The sequence below is a fragment of the Carcharhinus amblyrhynchos genome, chromosome 18 (genome assembly GCF_965287045.1).
Source record: "Carcharhinus amblyrhynchos chromosome 18, sCarAmb.v2.hapA, whole genome shotgun sequence".
NCBI classification, from domain to species: domain Eukaryota; kingdom Metazoa; phylum Chordata; class Chondrichthyes; order Carcharhiniformes; family Carcharhinidae; genus Carcharhinus; species Carcharhinus amblyrhynchos.
The window spans coordinates 31,173,410-31,191,427 of NC_137341.1; the positions used below are offsets into that span (position 1 = coordinate 31,173,410).

General features: G+C 43.7%; 1 protein-coding gene across 1 annotated transcript in view; it reads right to left on the reverse strand.

Moving 5' to 3' along the window:
* The window catches only part of LOC145354675 (ankyrin repeat and fibronectin type-III domain-containing protein 1-like), an 859,363-nt gene that overhangs the window by 133,510 nt on the left and 707,835 nt on the right, over positions 1-18,018 (reverse strand). Inside the window, exon 5 of the mRNA XM_080206110.1 lies at positions 13,536-13,661. Within this exon, the coding sequence (XP_080062236.1) occupies positions 13,536-13,661 (126 nt within the window). The remainder of the gene's footprint in view (positions 1-13,535; positions 13,662-18,018) is intronic.

The following is an 18,018-nucleotide window of genomic DNA, read 5'->3' on the forward strand; positions in this document are numbered from 1 at the left end:
GATTGAGGTCATTTTCTGGCCTTGGTAAAAGGGGAACCAACATGGAGGTGGGTGCGGATCACGCTACTCGCTTCATGGTCGACTTTACCAAGTTTTCATGCCCAAAAATGGGCTCAACTTTATGGTAAATGCAGGCCCGTTAACTGGCTCAATGTGGCCTCGCTTTCCATACAGCATGGCCAAGACAAGGTGGAGTGGTCATTCATCTCACATCAATGCACTCAGCATTGTTGCCTTAATGAAGAAGTACTCACTGCTACACAAGTGGTAATTAAAAGACACATGAGGCAGACAGGTCAAGATATTACATTTGCCAGATTAACTCCCAGAAAATTTGGATCACTGCACCCAATTTACCAATTTGCACTGCAATTTGGAGTAACTTGGATAGTGTACAGCAGATAATATTGAACCAGATTCCTGTTGTATATCTCTCTCATTTTTCATTTCCAATAACTTCAATATAACAGTGGCTGAATCACTAATTGTTACTCTGAGTATTGCCCAAAGTCAAAATTACCCCTGTGAGTGAAGCTCCATGCTGGGACTTAACCTATAGTCTCCATGCAGGAATGTGTATGGAGAGATCAGTTGCTGTTATTACCTAATATATATTTGTGATGTACTTCTGTCTCAGTAAGGAGAATGGTAATAGACTTCAACTGGGCACAGACAAGTTGGTGAAATGCGTGGGACATGGCAGATGAGATTTAATGCAAAGAAATGTGAAATGATCCATTTTGATAGAAATAACAAGGAGGGACAATATAAACTAAAGGATATACTTCTAAAAGGCATGCAAGAACAGAGATACCAAAGGTAAATATGCACAAATCCCACAGCAGGTTGTGAATGCAGTTAATAAGACTGCTTAAGTTTATAAATCAAGGGAGCGTACAAGAACAAGGAAGTTATGGTGAACCTTTATAAAATATTGGTCCTGTCTCAACTGGATATATTCTTGCTAAGGCCTTCGCATCGTTTTTAAAATTTGGTGCTCAGAATTAGGCAGGATGCAGATACGACTTAAGAGTTTCAGTTACATGGATAGATCAGGGAAGCTGGAACTGTTCTCCTTAAAGAACAGAAAGTTGAGAAGAAATTTGATTGAGGTGTTCAAAATCATGATGGGTCTAGACAGACTAAATAGAGAGAAACTGTTCCCAATGTGGAAGGGTCATGGACCAGAAGACCTCTAGTATAAGGTCAATAGTAAAAGAATCAAATCTTTTTACATAACAAATGGTCAGGGTCTGGAACGTGGGGCCTGAGAGTACAAGGGAGGCAGGTTCAGTCGTAGCTTTTAAAGGGGAGTTAGTTGGATAGTTATTTGAAGAGAAAAAAAATGCATGGCTGTGGGTAAAGAGCAGGAGAGTGGACTGGCTGAGTTGCTCTTGCAAGAGAGAGAACTAGCACAGTCATGATGGGCTGTACAACTTGATTCTGTGCTGTAACTATTCTTTGGGCCATTCTTTATAGCACGGCGGGCCGGGAGAATCATGTATTGGCTGATTCACACATGTTCCCACCACGTGAGCATCTCCGAATGCTTCTGAATCTCACTGGGAACCGGCAGGAACACCAGTTATTTTAATCAAATTTAAATGCGATTAGCGGGCCCGGGACTGAATTCTCTGGGCCCACTAGCATCTCCCATCCCACCAGGAGTATTTCACTGCAGTGGAGCTCAGACTAGCTCCCCACTTTCAGGGAACTAATGGGACAACTCCGCTGGAGTGAAGAGGGGAAAATCTAGGCCCACCAGGGAGTCAGGCAGGTGGTTTGTGCCCCCGGGCATGGACACCCTGATAGTGCCAGCCTGTGCCCCAGGCACTGCTCATCAGGCATGGGGCACTGCCAAGGGGGTGGGGTCTGCCAGGAGTGGGGCCTCCTAGGGGCAGTGGGTACTACTGCCACTCTGTCATTGCGATTGATAGGGGCTGGAGGGAGGCCAGTGGTTGGGGTAGGCTGGTGATGGGGTCTGTCTTCCCTGGGGGTGGTTGGAGATTGGGTGGTCCAGGACCAGGGTGGGGGAGGGGGGTGTTGTTCAGGGCTGGTTGGTTCAGCACTGGCCTGCAAATGGATGGGAGCAGCGACTGGGCTGTGGGAGGGTTGGGGGGGGGAGCACTGTGGGGGTCCTGGGCTGGCCAGCGATTGGGAGGATGACAGTTCATGGCCACTGCATATGTGCAGAGACCCTGAACTGTCAATCTATCGGGTGTGAATGGGCTCTGCCCCCTGAAATCTAATGACATTCACGCTGGTGGCCTCTGCATTGCACAGAGTGTGGGAGATTCTAGTGTGAAAAAACCAATATGATTCATTCCAGTTTTCCCGTGAATTCGACACTTACAGCTTTTTTGGGAGAATCCCAGCCTTTATGGCTCCATTCTGTGCTGTTTGCTTATATGATTTTAACGTAAGAGTTCACAAAAACTCGCTTTACAAAGTCTGCACCTTCAGTTCAGTATTTTAAATAATTGTAAATAATTTGGGGGACCAAGGAGAAAGCATTGGAGCACATCTTGGGGCCTTCCATCAGGAAGACTCTAGTCTACAGCACTTCTGAATACCCTCCCTTCCTGACCTCGACAAATCTCATGGGCAGAGGGCAGAACAAGATGACATGGCATCACCTGTAACACCCGAAAGTCGGCTATGAGTGGTTGGGAGTTGGGAGCCTGTGTCTGCACATTGGACCTTTGATCTTCCCACAAGCCCTCCAGCCTCACCCAGAAGTGGAAGACCATGACAACACCAGTCTGAGACACCCTGGTATCACAGCATCACCAGTCTATGCAGCTGAATCTCACTCCCTCATACCCCACTGCATACTATGGCCCATAAGAAAGTGACCCACTCCGCCTCCCTTGTACACTTGGGAATCAGCCGGGAGGTCAGTGCTCTGTCATCAGGAAAAAAGGGGTCAGACTTCTCAAGATCTGAGGAGCACTACAGCTTTCCTCACAGCGAGTTATCATCACCCTCCTGCCTTGCAAAGAGTCCTGCTGACACTGCCAACTCAGGCACATCACTCTAGTGTAATGTCAAGTTGACCTTGGTGGAGAGGAGAGAGAGCATTGGTCATGGATGGGGGAAAGATTGAAGGGAAGGAGTGACAAGGTTCAGAGGAAGTTGGGGAACAAGTTGCATGGGAAGGGAGGAAAGGGTTACGGGAAGGGGGAAGCAAGGGACTGAGCAAGGCAGGGTTCGAGGATAAGAGCTGAGGTGGATTTGAACTATGGACAAACAGATTCTTAGGTGCCAAATCTGGAAACTGAGAGCATCGCTGGTCCTCGAGCCCTGTTGGACACTGGCCACTGCTGCCTGTCCAGCGTCCTTCAGGTCCCTTCTTGGGCTTCTCCTCAACCCCATCCTGTTCTTCCTCCTCCAGTGAAGTCACCTATTCCTCCTCTTCCACCATGTCACCTCACATGCTGTGCTGGGTTGTGGAGGACAGAGCATGCAACCACTATCCACGTGACCTGAAGGATGTCATTAGTGAGCAATCTCTCTGGAACTTCCCTTTCATTGATTTTTCAGTAGCAGGCACCAGCATGATGTCACACCGGCACTATTTACAATAACTCTACATAAGCATGGACCTGGTGCTTTCACCACTGAGGGAGATTTTGGAGGTGAGCACTCAAGCAACCATTATCATCCATGTTGTGCACTGCTCAGGGAACACCAGAGAGGACTCAGGGGACACAGATAAGTTCAACTTGAGACCAGGGTTGGGAATCCCAGAATTGCCAATTTGGGAATGGGGTTGGGAAGGGTCACTTGCAGGCCTTACCTTCACTTCATGTCAGGGTGCCCCTTGCTTTAAAGGAGTTGTGAAGGCTCCTTGCTGGGTTCCTGTCCATAATGCAACTGAGGGAGTATCATCCTTTAGTGGAGGCTGGCAAGAGAGTGGAAGGGACATAGCACTAGTTCTCACATTCTACAGGGATGAGGCACCTGGTGAGCACAGTGGTCCCCCAAGCTAGGTGGCATGGACAGGGTGGAGCACTGTGGTGAACAAAGTGAAATTTATTGCCAAACGTTCAAAAAAACATGGTGACCTTTCTACACAAGTGCCTATATTCACCCGTGCCCACTAAATTCCTATGCTTTCTTAATCTTCCTCACCCTCCACTGCGGACACCAATCTTGCAGTGTTGGCCTCGCTGTACTGCAGTGACGGCACCATTTTCTTGGATAGAAGGCGACAGGACTCCTCCAATTGGCCATGCACTCCAAGGAGGGATGCAGTAATCCCCTACTGATACTCACAACTCTGGCTTTGCACTCCAGCAGCTACAGGATGACTGGGCCCTGGGGCACATCATTGGCAAGAAGCTCGGCAGAATCCTGGGCTCCAGCATCCCTTTGAATGCTGGTTCCCTGGGATGTCCCTGCCTTTGCCTGTTGTGGATCTTCAGAGGCGCTCACCGGCAAGTGACCCAGAAGCCTGCCTACTTATTGGACCCATTGAGGTGTGAATCTCTGCATTGGTGCCAAGTGCAGGTGAAAGCTGTGATGCCTCTTCAACAGCGGGTGGGAGATGTCCGCCTCTGAACTGCTGGAGTCCGCTGGGTTCAGGGAGTGTGAGGTTGTTCCACTGGCTGGCCTGCAAGAGAAGGCACATGGCATCAGTATATTACAGGGATACAGAGGGAATGCTGATTACTCACTGAAACGTGAGGAATGACAGCCTATGTCTTAAGGATTCTCATGTTTCTCTGCTGCTCCCAGTTCACCAGCAGTGCAGACAGGCTCTTCCTCCTCCCCAGCTCCTCAACACATGTGAAGGTTCTCAGCTTGGGCATGACTCCAGCTGGCTGTGCCATAACTCCTGTTGTCCTGCAATGACACAGAGAGGAAGAGTGTAGGTGGGAGTGTTGACATTTAAGATGGCGATGAGGTGTGGCAGGTACAGGATTGGGGCTTGGGTAGGAGCTGGATTGTGAGAAGCATAGCAACCTCTGGAGAAACATGGTGATTGTGAGAGGGAGGGAGGAGCTGGTATTGGCAAAGGTCAAGGTGGTTGACTGAGAGAAAGGGTTGTGGGTGCAAGAAGTGTGCAAGTGGATCCAGTGGGAGACTGGGGGTGGTCCACTTACCCTGGCTGAGAAACGATCATTTATCTTCTTCCAACACTGCAGTCCCATTTGGAGTGTGCTTGCAATGGCCAGGGCTGTCACTGCATCGCAGCTGGAGGTGGTGACCCTGCTGGAAAACCGACTCCTGGAGTGGGAGTTGAGTGTGTTTCGCTTCTGCTCCACTTCATCCAGCATCCTGGCGAGGGCCCAGTCTGAAAACGTAGTGCTGCCTTCTTGCCTGCCATCTCCTGTAGTCATCGTAGAACAAGTGCTGGGGGCTCGTTTATAAGGAACTCCCCAGTGCTTGCAGCAGTTAAGTCATTGCAAGATAAGCGAATCAGAGGGAACACGCTACTGGAGCATCGTGAAACTCATGAATCATAAAAACTATTGCTAACGAAGCATAAGATTTGGCCCAAAAACACGTCGGTATCACTGGTGGGAATCACTCCATTTCTCGTGCCTGAACTAACAGTCTGTCAATTTTTGGTAAGATTTTGCACCTTGAATTGAGAGAAGTAAAAGAAGGTTAACTGAAGCAATCATTTCTCAGTGGAAATGGATGGTATTAGCCTTTTTTTCAGAGATGATTGCATTGATGAGCCCTTTGGAGTCTGTCCTATTCATCTGCTGTCCAGCTAAAGTTCATCCTGACAGACTTTGCTATCATCTCCCTGTTTGATGTGAATTGAAAGGCAGACTATTCTTATTCACTATTTGAAGCATTTCAAGCATTAGGATTATATGTAATGTAGCATGTAGCAACCATTGCAACAATAATTGGCTCAGTTTTGTCTATCTGAATTGGAACATAAATAAAAATAATAAACTGTCCTATATATTTCTTAACATAGCAATAGTTTAATTGAGCTTTTGGTGCATAAATCAAGTCAATTGTAAAGTGTAAAAACTATATTTAAATATTTAATATATTCATCTCTTTGTTTTCTATCTGATCCAGTGAAGTAAACTGTAAAATGCATGTTGATTCTGGCTGCAAGCTGGAATATTTTACTCGTCAGAACACTGATGCGATCATTCTCTCCATATGCTTCATAATCAATGTTTGAATGCTGGGCTTTCAGGGAGGAGCGAGTGTACCGCTCACCTGCCAACCTGCCCCCACTTCCCACACACTTCTTCCTTTCCTGCCCCCAGAATAAGTCAGTTGGAAAAATAACTGACTTTCAAAAGGGTCTCCCGTGATGATAATACAATGAGGGTGGTCTTAACAAGCTGAGGTTCAGACTTCCACCCCTCAGTGGCAAGAAATTCAGCTCTCGAGTTGCCAGCCAATCTGCAGTCCCAATAGTGCCAGAGATAGTGAGCTCTACTGGAACTACAAGAAGGCTCCAAAAAGAGGTGTTATGGATGCCGGATGCAGTAATGTCTGCTCTTTTTGAGTGGTGGAGGGGAATCAGGGGGATTGGGAATAGGCAGATAGAACATAGAACATAGAAAAACTACAGCCAGGCCCTTCCGCCCACTATTTGCGCCAATGATATCCCTACCTACTAGGCTTACCTATAACCCTCAATTCTATTAAGTCCCATGTACTCATCCTGAAGTCTCTTAAAAGACCCTAATGAGTTTGCCTCCACCACCACCGATGGCAGTCAATTCCACTCACCCACTACCCTCTGAGTGAAAAACATACCCCGATATCTCCTCTGTACCTATTCCTCAGCACCTTAAATCTGTGTCCTCTCATAGCAACCATTCCAGCCCCTGAAAAAAGCCTCTGAGAATTCACCCAATCTACACCTCTCAACATCTTATACACTTCTATCAGGTCACCTCTCATCCTTCGTCTCTCTAAGGAGAAAAGACCGAGCTCCCTCAATCTATCCTCATAAGCATGTCACCCAATCCAGGCAACATCCTTGTAAATCTCCTCTGCACCCTTTCAATAGTTTCTACATCCCTCCTGTAATGAGGCGACCAGAACTGAGCACAGTACTCCAAGTGGGGTCTGACTAGGGTCTTATAAAGCTGCAGCATTATCTCCTGACTCCTAAACTCAATCCCTCGATTGATGAAGGCCAGTACACCATTCGCCTTCTTGACCACATGCTCTACCTGCGAGGCCGATTTAAGTGTCCTATGGACCCGGACCCCAAGTTCCTTCTGATCCTCTACACTGCTAAGAGTCTTACCCTTGATATTATACTCCTTCATCTCATTTGACCTGCCAAAATGGACCACTACACATTTATCTGGGTTGAAATCCATCTGCCACTTCTCCGCCCAGCCTTGCATCCTATCTATGTCATGCTGCAACTTCTGACATCCCTCCAAACTATCCACAACACCACCAACCTTCATGTCGTCAGCAAACTTACCAACCCATCCCTCCACTTCCTCATCCAAATCATCTATGAAAATTATAAACAGCAAGGGTCCCAGAACAAATCCCTGGGGCGCTCCACTGGTGACCAACCTCCATGCAGAAAAAGACCCATCTACAACCACTCTCTGCCTTCCGCAGGCAAGCCAGTTCTGGATCCACAAGGCAACAGCCCCTTGGATCCCACGTCCTCTCACTTTCTCAAGAAGTCTTGCATGGGGTCCTTATCGAACGCCTTGCTGAAGTTCATATAAATCACATCTACCGCTCTTCCTTCGTCAATGTATTTAGTCACATTTTCAAAGAACTCAACCAGGATCATAAGGCACAATTTGCCTTTGACAAAGCCATGCTGACTACTTTTGAGTTTACCACACTTCTCTAAATGTTCATAAATCCTGTCCCTCAGAATCTTCTCCATCAACTTACCAACCACTGAGGTTAGACTCACCGGTCGGTAATTGCCTGGGCTATCCCTATTCCCTTTCTTGAATATAGGAACCACATTCGCAATCCTCCAATCCTTAGGAACCTCTCCTGTCTCCATCGACAATGCAATGCATCGACAGAGGTTCTGCAATCTCTTCCCTGGCCTCCCACAGTAACCTGGGGTACATCCGATCCGGTCCCAGCGATTTATCTATCTTGATGCTATTCAAAACTTCCAACACATCCTCTTTCTTAATGTCCACATACTCAATCTTTTCAGTCCGCCCGCCGCAAGCCTGCAGTACAACCACCCAGATCTTTTTCAACTGTGAATACTGAGGTAAAGTATTCATTAAGCACCTCTGCTATTTCTACCGGTTCTGTACAAATTTTCCCACCTTCACATTTTACGGTTCCTATTCCTTCATATCTCATCCTTTTACTCTTCACATATTTGTAGAACGCCTTAGGGTTCTCCTTAATCTTACCTACCAAGGCTTTCTCATGACCCCTTCTGGCCCTCCTTCTTAAGTTCCTTCCTACAAGCCGTATACTCCTCTAGATCCCTAACATCTCCTAGCTTTACTTTTCTTTTTGACTAGGTTCATTACAATTTTCATGCACCACGGTTCCCATAACCTATCAAAATCTCCCTGTCTCATCAGAACATTGTCATGCAGAACTCTAGACAAACATTCCTTGAAAATCTGCCACCTTACTTTGGTACTTTTTCCCAAGAACACCTCCTTCCAATTTACTCTTCTAATTTCCTTCCCGATGGCTTCGTATTTCCCCTTACTCCAGATAAACACTTTCCTAACTTGCCTGATCCTATTGCTTTCCAATGCTAGCGTAAAGGAGATAGAGTTATGATCACTATCCCCAAGATGTTCTCCCACTGAGAGATTTGACACCTGTCCAGGTTAATTAGCCAGTACCAGATCGAATACAGCTTCTCCTCTTGTAGGCTTGTCCACATCTGTGTCAGGAGACCCTCCTGAACACACCTAACAAATATTAACAGATATTAGAGACCTGACACGGAGGCACAAAGGGGTGGTATGATCTTAGGGGGAATTGTCCCCAGAGTACACAGGCCATTTCCCCAGACGGTATACTGGCCTTCCTTCCACTCTTTTCATAAACATTCGTGAAAAAAAAGCCTTCCCACTCTTGTGGTGGCTTTCCATGCCCAGCATACTGTGGCAGTGGAGGCAGATTTGGGCCCTTAATGGCCTCAATAGGACTAAGGTTGTGTGGAGTCGTGGGCATCCTATCCACCTCCAACCACCCGCCACCACAATATTATCAGGACTGGTTTATGGGTGGATAGTGTGATAATCTCAATGCAGTCCATGGGGAATCACTGATTGATCTCTTTGAGGGACACATTTTTCCCTTGTTAACAGGCAGTGGCCTGCCCAGCAAAACTCATTACATGAGTTCTGACTGGGCCTACTGAACTATATGGACAGGGATTAGTGTGTGGTTTTATTTTGCATTCAATAATAAACTATGTTCCTCTCCAGTCTGGCTTCCTGAGTCATTACAGGTAGGGAGGCGGTGAGTTACTCAGCTGACATATTTTACATGCCACCCCCTCCCCCATCTCCAACATGCCAAAATCATGCGTGGCAGGGAACAGTAAAATCCAGCCCTATGATCGACTTCCTCGAATTGAAAACAATGTATTGAGATACTCTTGCTATCCTGTTTTGTTTGAAATGGTCTACAGAAAATGAGCACTTAATCTGAACTGGCCTGATCCAGGAAAAAAGGCCTATCTTTGGTTCAATTTGTACTTATCCGAACTTGTAGGTTTCAAACCCTTTAAAGCACAATGATTGTATATAGACATACTAAAGGAATGTAGTAATAATAGATCCTGATCAATTTTTTTGAGGAGGGATTGAGGAGATTGGGCCTGTATTCTCAAGAGTTTAGTAGAATGAGAGGCAATCTTATTGAAACTTACAAAATTCCTGATGGGCTAGGCAGAGTAGATGAAGAAAAGATGCTTCCCCTGGCTGGTGGTTCTAGACGTACGGGCAGTCTCAGAATAAGTGGTAGGATTGAGTTGAGGAGGAATTTCTTGGACAATCTAGACCCCAGAGGGCTGTAAAAACTCAGTCATTGAGCATGTTTGAGCCAGCGATCGACAGATTTCTAGCTATGAATGACATCAAGGGATATGGGGATAGCATGGGAAAATGGTGTTGAAGTGTTGAAGCTATGATCGAGTTCAATGGTGGAGCAGATTCAAGAGGCTAAATAGTCTATTCCTACTCCGATTTCTTAAAGAACTTAGTGACAGGAATGAATACAATGGGTCATTTGATTTGGCCCTAGGTACAGATGGGAGAGAATTATGATGTCTGTCAGGTTGAGGGATAGAGAAAGAAATGAGAGAGATGAAAACAATCAAGAAATTGGAGAAGTAGTGAAGGGTAAGAAGGAGAGATTGGAAAGAGAATCAAAAATCGAGAGAAAAAGGCAATGGAATAAAGGGGAGAGTATGATAGAACATAGAACATAGAACATAGAACATTACAGCGCGGAACAGGCCCTTCGGCCCACAATGTTGCGCCGACCAGTCTTATTTTTAAAAAAAAACATTGACCCACTAATCTAAACCACTCCTTTTTCGTCCATAAACCTATCCACCAATCTCTTAAACGCCCCCAAACTAGGCGCATTTACAACTGCAGCAGGCAGGGCATTCCAGTCCCTCACCACCCTCTGGGTAAAGAACCTACCCCTGACATCCGTCCTATAACTACCCCCCCTTAATTTAAAGCCATGCCCCCTCGTGCTAGATTTCTCCATCCGAGGAAACAGGCTATCACCATCCACCCTATCTAAACCTCTAATCATCTTATATGTTTCTATAAGATCCCCTCTTAGCCGCCTTCTTTCCAGTGAAAACAACCCCAAATCCCTCAGTCTCTCCTCATAGGACCTCCCCTGCATACCAGGCAACATCCTGGTAAACCTCCTCTGCACCCTCTCCAAAGCCTCCACATCCTTCCTGTAATGTGGGGACCAGAACTGCACACAGAGTTGTGTACAGTTGCAACATGACGCTGCGACTCCTAAATTCAATCCCCCTACCAATAAACGCCAAGACACCGTATGCCTTCTTAACAACCTTATCTACTTGATTCCCAACTTTCAGGGATCTATGTACACATACACCTAGATCCCTCTGCTCCTCCACTCTATTCAAAGTCCTCCCGTTAGCCCTATACTCAACATGGGTATTAGGAGACGATGGCATAATGGTAACATAACTAAAGACCCAGGGTAATGCTCTGGGGACCTGGGTTCAAATTCAGATGGTGAAATTTGAATTCATCGAAATATATGCCTCACAGCGAAGGGACCTAGGTCCGATTCCCGGCTTGGGTCACTGTCTGTGTAGAGTTCGCACATTCTTCCTCTGTCTATGAAGGTTTCCTCCAAGTGCTCCAGTTTCCTCCCACAGTTCAAAGATGTGCAGGTTAGATGCATTGGCCATGCTAAATTGCATCTTAATGTCCCGGGATGTGTCGGTTAGAGGGGTCAGCAAGGTAAATATGTGGGGTTATGGGGATAGGACCTGGGTAGGATTGTTGTCGGTGCAGACTTGGCCTCTTTCTATACTGTAGAGATTCTATGATATGGAATTAAAAAGTCTAACCATGAAACCATTGTCATTTACTGTAAGAATCCATCTAGTTCACAAATGTCCTTTGGGGAAGGAAATCTACCATCCTTACATGGTTTGGCCTACATGTGACTCTGGATGCACAGCAAAGTGGTTGACTCTTAAATGCCCCCTAAACAAGGGCAATTATGAATGGGCAATAAATGCAGGCCCAGCCAACGACACCCACATCCGATGAATAAATAAAACAGAATGATGATGGAGAGAAAAAAAAACTTCAGACAGGACAAACCATGTACCTTTCTTGGGAAGCCACTTAACAGCTCCTTTTGTTGACCCAACTGTGTTACTGAAATATTATTACAGGGTAAAAACTGACTGCTGTGACATAATGTTTGAAGTTCACTTTTATTTATTCTTTGGCTGAAATTTTGTAATCTGTTATTTAAAGTGTTCAATTAACAGTGCCTGTTGCATGTGTAATTCATTTGTGGGCTGCCACGCAGCTGTGAAATTTTACTGACTTCATAAAAAAGAAAATAGCAGCCGAATTCTAAATACAGGTCCTGGGGCTTGCCCCTGAGATACATCTGTAACCATTTTCCACCATATCCATAAACACCCATGCCATTTCTTTAATGCTTATCATTGTTGCTGTGCCTGTGGTCGGAAGGTTCTAATAATGATATTTTATTTGTTCTTTTATCTGTTTAATGGACAGTTTGCACACCTGTATACAAAGAGTGAATGAATAGTTTGTCCTTCTTACAACAGTAACTTCATAAACATGTGAACCTCCTCTCCTGACTGAACAAATATGTCTCAACTGAATGGGTACAAGAGTGGCATTGCAGGGAAACCTGGAAGGAAAAGCATGTAAATAACAGATACTGGCCCAAATTGGACTTATCTTAAAATAGAACTACAGTTCAGACAAGTACGAGTCGTTTCCAAGTTTTACTGTTTTTTTTCCTTCTGGGTGGGAATGTCACTACATTTACGGCTCCCACTCAACAAGAACACAAAACTGATAGGTGTGAAAAATTCAACATTTCACACTAGTGCAATATGAAAAACTCAATCAAAGTTGGGTTTGTTTACCAGTTTGTCCTATGATAATAAGAGCTTTCCTCTCAATTAATCCTGGGAATGTTTGATAGACAGCATAGAGGGAGCATTTGTTTCTGATTCCTTCTGTACCAGATGAATGTTCAATGTTAATACTAGACACCTAAACTAGATGTGTTCTATTTTCCACCATATTTCTATTATTGCAGATACAATTCAAACAAAAGTACTGTTCTCATTGATGATAGGTGCTATTCACTTAGCAATTCCAAAGCATGAGACTGATGTTTCCAGTGCTGTAACTTAGCAGAACATTCATTTTAGTGTTTGAAAAATTGCTACTTTTTCACAAATATCCATTGTTCTGCATTTTGTCCTATTTCAACTATACCGTCAATAAATAACTAGCTATTTGTGGTCCATATCAGTCATATTCCATTGCAGATTCATGTCAGCTACAGAATGAAACATACTTTGTAAAAAAACTTTCTTTGCATCTTAAACACTATATTCCATTAACAACCAAACATCACAATGAAGGACTCTCAGAGTATGAAAAACATCACATTGGAAATGAAGTCCTTTTACTTGTTAACTTTTCATGTTTTTTTATCAAGAAGATGAGACAAAAGGTAAGACTTGCAATATGATTTGCAAGAAAGAGAAGAAAATTAGGTTAATACAGAAAAAGTATTGTGTTTTGAGACCGTGCAAATTGTGCAAGCAATGAGAGACTGAGAGTGATGAAGAGTTTCACAGATTTGTGATCTAAAAAAGAGTGAGTTAGAGCTGGAAATGGGCTAGAAACTCTTGAGGCAATCAGAAATGTAGGATGTACGGAGATTTATTAGGAGATTGAATATTTGGGTTTTTGTAAGGAACACAAGAGGAAAATTGAAAGGAGCAGTGACCAGAGTAGTGTTGCATGAAAGGGAGCCTCCCAATAGATCACACTTACCAGTCCAAACTGAGAGATCGTGGGCGGGGGCGGGGTAAGGGCTGCTCATTCACTGTACACTCATGCTGGTTGAACCTTTCCTTGTGGCAAAACCGCTGAGTCAATTTCAATTTACTGCTCTCGAGCCTGATAAGAGAGATGAAGGAAAAAATCTATAGGTTAAATAAAAAGGTTAAAATAAGTAGCAGGCAAAATGGTGAGACGTAGCATATGATAATATCCATCCCAGTGATGTAATGGGAGATCTACAGGTTTCATAGAAGGAGGCCATTCAGCCCATCAAGACTGCATCAACCATAATCCCACCCAGGTCCTATACCTGTAACCCCACTTATTTACCCTGCAAACTACCTAAATTGACTAGGGTCAATTTAGCACAGCCAATCAACCTAACCCACACATTTTTGGACTGAGAGAGGAAACCAGCGCACCCAGAGGAAACCCATGCAGACACAAGGAGAATGTGCAAACTCCACACAGACAGTGACCTGAGGCTGCAGTTGAACCCGGGTCCCTGGCACTATGAGGCAGCAGTGCTGTCCACTTTGCCGCCTACTGTGTCCCATGCCGCGTATAAGGATTCATTCAGGATTTTGCATCGCAAGACGGCAGCATGCTGTGAGGATTTTGCACCACCCAATGGCATCATAGAAATCTTCCCTTTCAAATCCATTCTCTGCCAAAAAATCAATTACTTTAGTTGTTAACCTTTACATGATAGTAGCCCTTTGCCTACAACAAGATCACACAAAAATAAACTAAACCTTTTTTTTCCCTATTTTCTCGTTTCAGTCAATCACTCTGACATCCCCCCGAGTGACTGAAGGTGCCTAAGCAGTGTGAAGCAAAGCCACAGTAGACCAGAGAACTAGGTTCTCTCCAGCAGATCAGGAGCTGTGAAGAAGAGTCAAATTGGAGTTGAAATGTTAGCTTTATTTCACTCTCCACAGATGCAGCCAAATCTGCTGAGGTTTTCCAGCACTTCCTGTTTTTATTTCAGGTCTCAATCACCTATAGTATTTTGCTTTCATCATCTTGAAAGAAGTTGTTTGTGAGGTGACCTTATTGAAGTAAATAAACTAAACTACGAATGATCAATCACTAAAAGTTGACCCACAGGTTGGCAAGATGATATACAAGAAATGCAAGCCATGCGCCAGGCTTAATTTCTAGATGGGTGAAATTGTAGGAAAGTTAGACCATACTTGAGAGTACTGCATGTAACTGTGGTCACCATATTATAAGAATGATATACAGCCATAGAAAGGGTGCAGAGAAGGTTTACAAGGATAATATCAGAAATCTATGGGTATTCATATCAGGAAGGAATGACAGACTTCGTCTATTTTTTCTTGAAAAAGGACTTAAGGGTGAGCTAATCAAGGCTTTTAGAATTATATGAAAGGTTTTTATACAGTGGATACAAGAGAATGTTTCCTCTTGTGGGTAAGAGCATGAACAGAGGCCACCAATACAATATAGTCGCCAACAAATACAACAGGAATTTAGAAGGAACTGCTTATTCAAAGAATGGTGAGAATGTGGAACTCACTGCCACAGTGAGTGGTTGAAGCAAACAGTATTGGTACATTTAAGGAGAAACTAGACAAGCATATGAGGGAGAAAGGAGATGGTCATGGTAGTAGAATCAGATGAAAATAGATATGAGGAAGCTCAAGTGGAACATGAACATCGGCATGGACTGCTGGGCCAAATTATTGTTTCTGCCCTGATACCTTAAGTAATCCTATGTGATCCTATGTCATCCTATGTAAAATAATGAATATAATGTAAAAGGCAGACCCAATTTAAAATTGTTTCCAAAGCAGAACAAGGGAACATGTACTAAGTAGTAAAAAATAAATTTAGGACTGATAGCAGAAAATTTGTCTTTATATAGAAAATGATCAGCATTTGAGATAGATTCCTGAATAAGCATGGAGCGAACACCCTGAAATCATTAAAGGATTGGTGTACCAAATTGACCCTACCCTATTCTCCCCTGAATCTGGCTACATTAGGGGTTCCATTCACATACACACAGGGCAGGGTAGGTGTAGGAAAATGCTTTGTTGAAGGGGCGGTGTGGGAATCAGAACTCAATCTATTCATCAATCATGATGAGGTTGATCAATGAGTCAGGACGATAGAGCTATCAATGAATAAAAACTAGATCAGTCAATGAATAAAGACTAGATTCGTCAATAAATTTTGAATAGATCAATTAATGAATTGTGACTACAGCTATGAATGAATGAAGGTGAAGCTCTGTCACAATTATAACAATCAGAACATAAGAATTAAGAGTAGGAGTAGGCCATCTGGTCTCTTGAGCCTGCTCTGCCATTCAGTAACATCATGGCTGATCTTTTCGTGGACTCAGCTTCACTTACCCACCTGCTCACCATAACCCTTAATTCCTTTACTGTTCAAAAATGTATCTATCCTCGCCTTAAAAACATTCATTAAGGTAGTCTCAAATGCATCTCTGGGCAGGGAATTCCACAGATTCATTACCCTTTCGGTGAAGAAATTCCTCCGCAACTCAGTCCTAAATCTGCTCCCTCTTATTTTGAGGCAATGCCCACTCGTTCTAGTTTCACCCGCCAGTGGAAACAACCTCCCTGCTTCTATCTTACCTATTCCCTTCATAATCTTATGTTTCTATAAGATCTCATTCTTCAAAATTCCAATGAATATCGTCTTAATCTATTCAGTCGTTCCTCATAAGCCAACTCCCTCAACTCTGGAATCAACCTGGTGAATCTCCTCTGCATCCCCTCTAGTGCCAATATATTCTTTCTCAAGTAAGAAGACCAAAACTGTGCACAGTACTCCAGGTGTGGCCTCACCCGCACCTTTTACAGCTGGACCATAACCTCCCTGTTTTTAAACTCCATCACTGTCGCAGTGAAGGATAAAATTCCATTTGCCTTCTTAATTACCTGCTGCACTGTAAACTAACCTTTGTGATGCATGCACAAAGACACCCCAGTCCCGCTGCATAGCAGAATGCTGCATTTTGTTGACTATTTAAATAATAGTCAATTTTGCTGTTATTCCTACCAAAATGGATGACCTCACATTTATCAACATTGTACTCCATCTGCCAGACCCTTGCCTTCTCACTTAGCCTATCTATGTCCCTCTGCAGACTTTCACTTTCCTCTACACACTTTGCTCTACCATTTATCTTAGTGTCATCTGCAAATTTTGACACACTACTCTTGGTCCCCAATTCCAAATCATCTATGTAAATTGTAAAGCATTGAGATCCCAACACTGATCCCTGAGGCACACCACTAGTCACTGATCGCCAACCAAAAAAACACCCATTTATGCCCACTCTTTGCTTCTGTTAGTTAAACAATCCATGCTAATACATTACCCATAACACCATGCACCTTTACCTTGTGTGGCAGGCTTTGGTGCGGCACCTTGTCAAATGGTTTCTGGAAATCCAGATACACTACATCACAGGTTCCCCATTGACCACTGTGCATGTAATGCCCTCAGAGAATTCCAGTAAATTAGTCAAACATGACTTGCCCTTCATGAACCCATGTTGTGTTTTCCCAATGGGACAATTTATATTCAGATGTCTCACTATTTATTCCTTGATGATAGATTGAAGCATTTTCCCACTATGGAAGTTAAGCTAACTGGCCAATAGGTACCCACCTTTTGTCTATCTCCTTTTTTAAATGGTGTCACATTTGCTATTTTCCAATCTGCGAGAACCATCCCAGAATCCAGCACATTTTGGTAAATTACCACTAGTGCATTTGTTATTTCTCTTTTAGTACCCTGGGATCCATTCTATCAGGACCAGGAGACTTGTCTACCTTTATCCCCCATTAGCTTGCCCAACACTACCTATTTAGTGATGATAGTCGCTAGCTCTTCACCTGCTCAGCCTTCTTGTCATCAATTTTTGGCATGTTATTTGTGTCTTCCACTGTGAAAACACGAAATGCCTCAGCCATTTCCTCAATTCCAGTTATTACAACCCCCTTCTCATCCTCTAAAGGACCAATATTTACTTTAGCCACCCTTTTTTTAATATATTTGTAGAAATTTTTGCTATATGTTTTTATGGCTTTCTGTTGACCTTTAAAGATCCTCCGATCCTCTACTATCCCACGAATCTTTGCCACTTCGTATGCATTTTCTTTCAATTTGATACCCTCTATTTCCTTCGATATCCATGGCTGATTATCTCTTTTCCTACAGTTCTTCCTCATCACCGGTATATATCCTGACGTTTTCCTGATTTTACTCAATCCTAATACTGAACACAGAATCTCAGGATACATACATGGATATAAATGTAACATAATTTAAAAGTATATCCAACAAACAATTCTTGAGAATTTTTCATGTCTAAAGTTCATTGTAATGTTGTCAAAATATATATATTCATATAGTTTAGGGCTAATTATTTAAAGAAATCTTAATTATTTAAAGAAATGCAAATGTATTA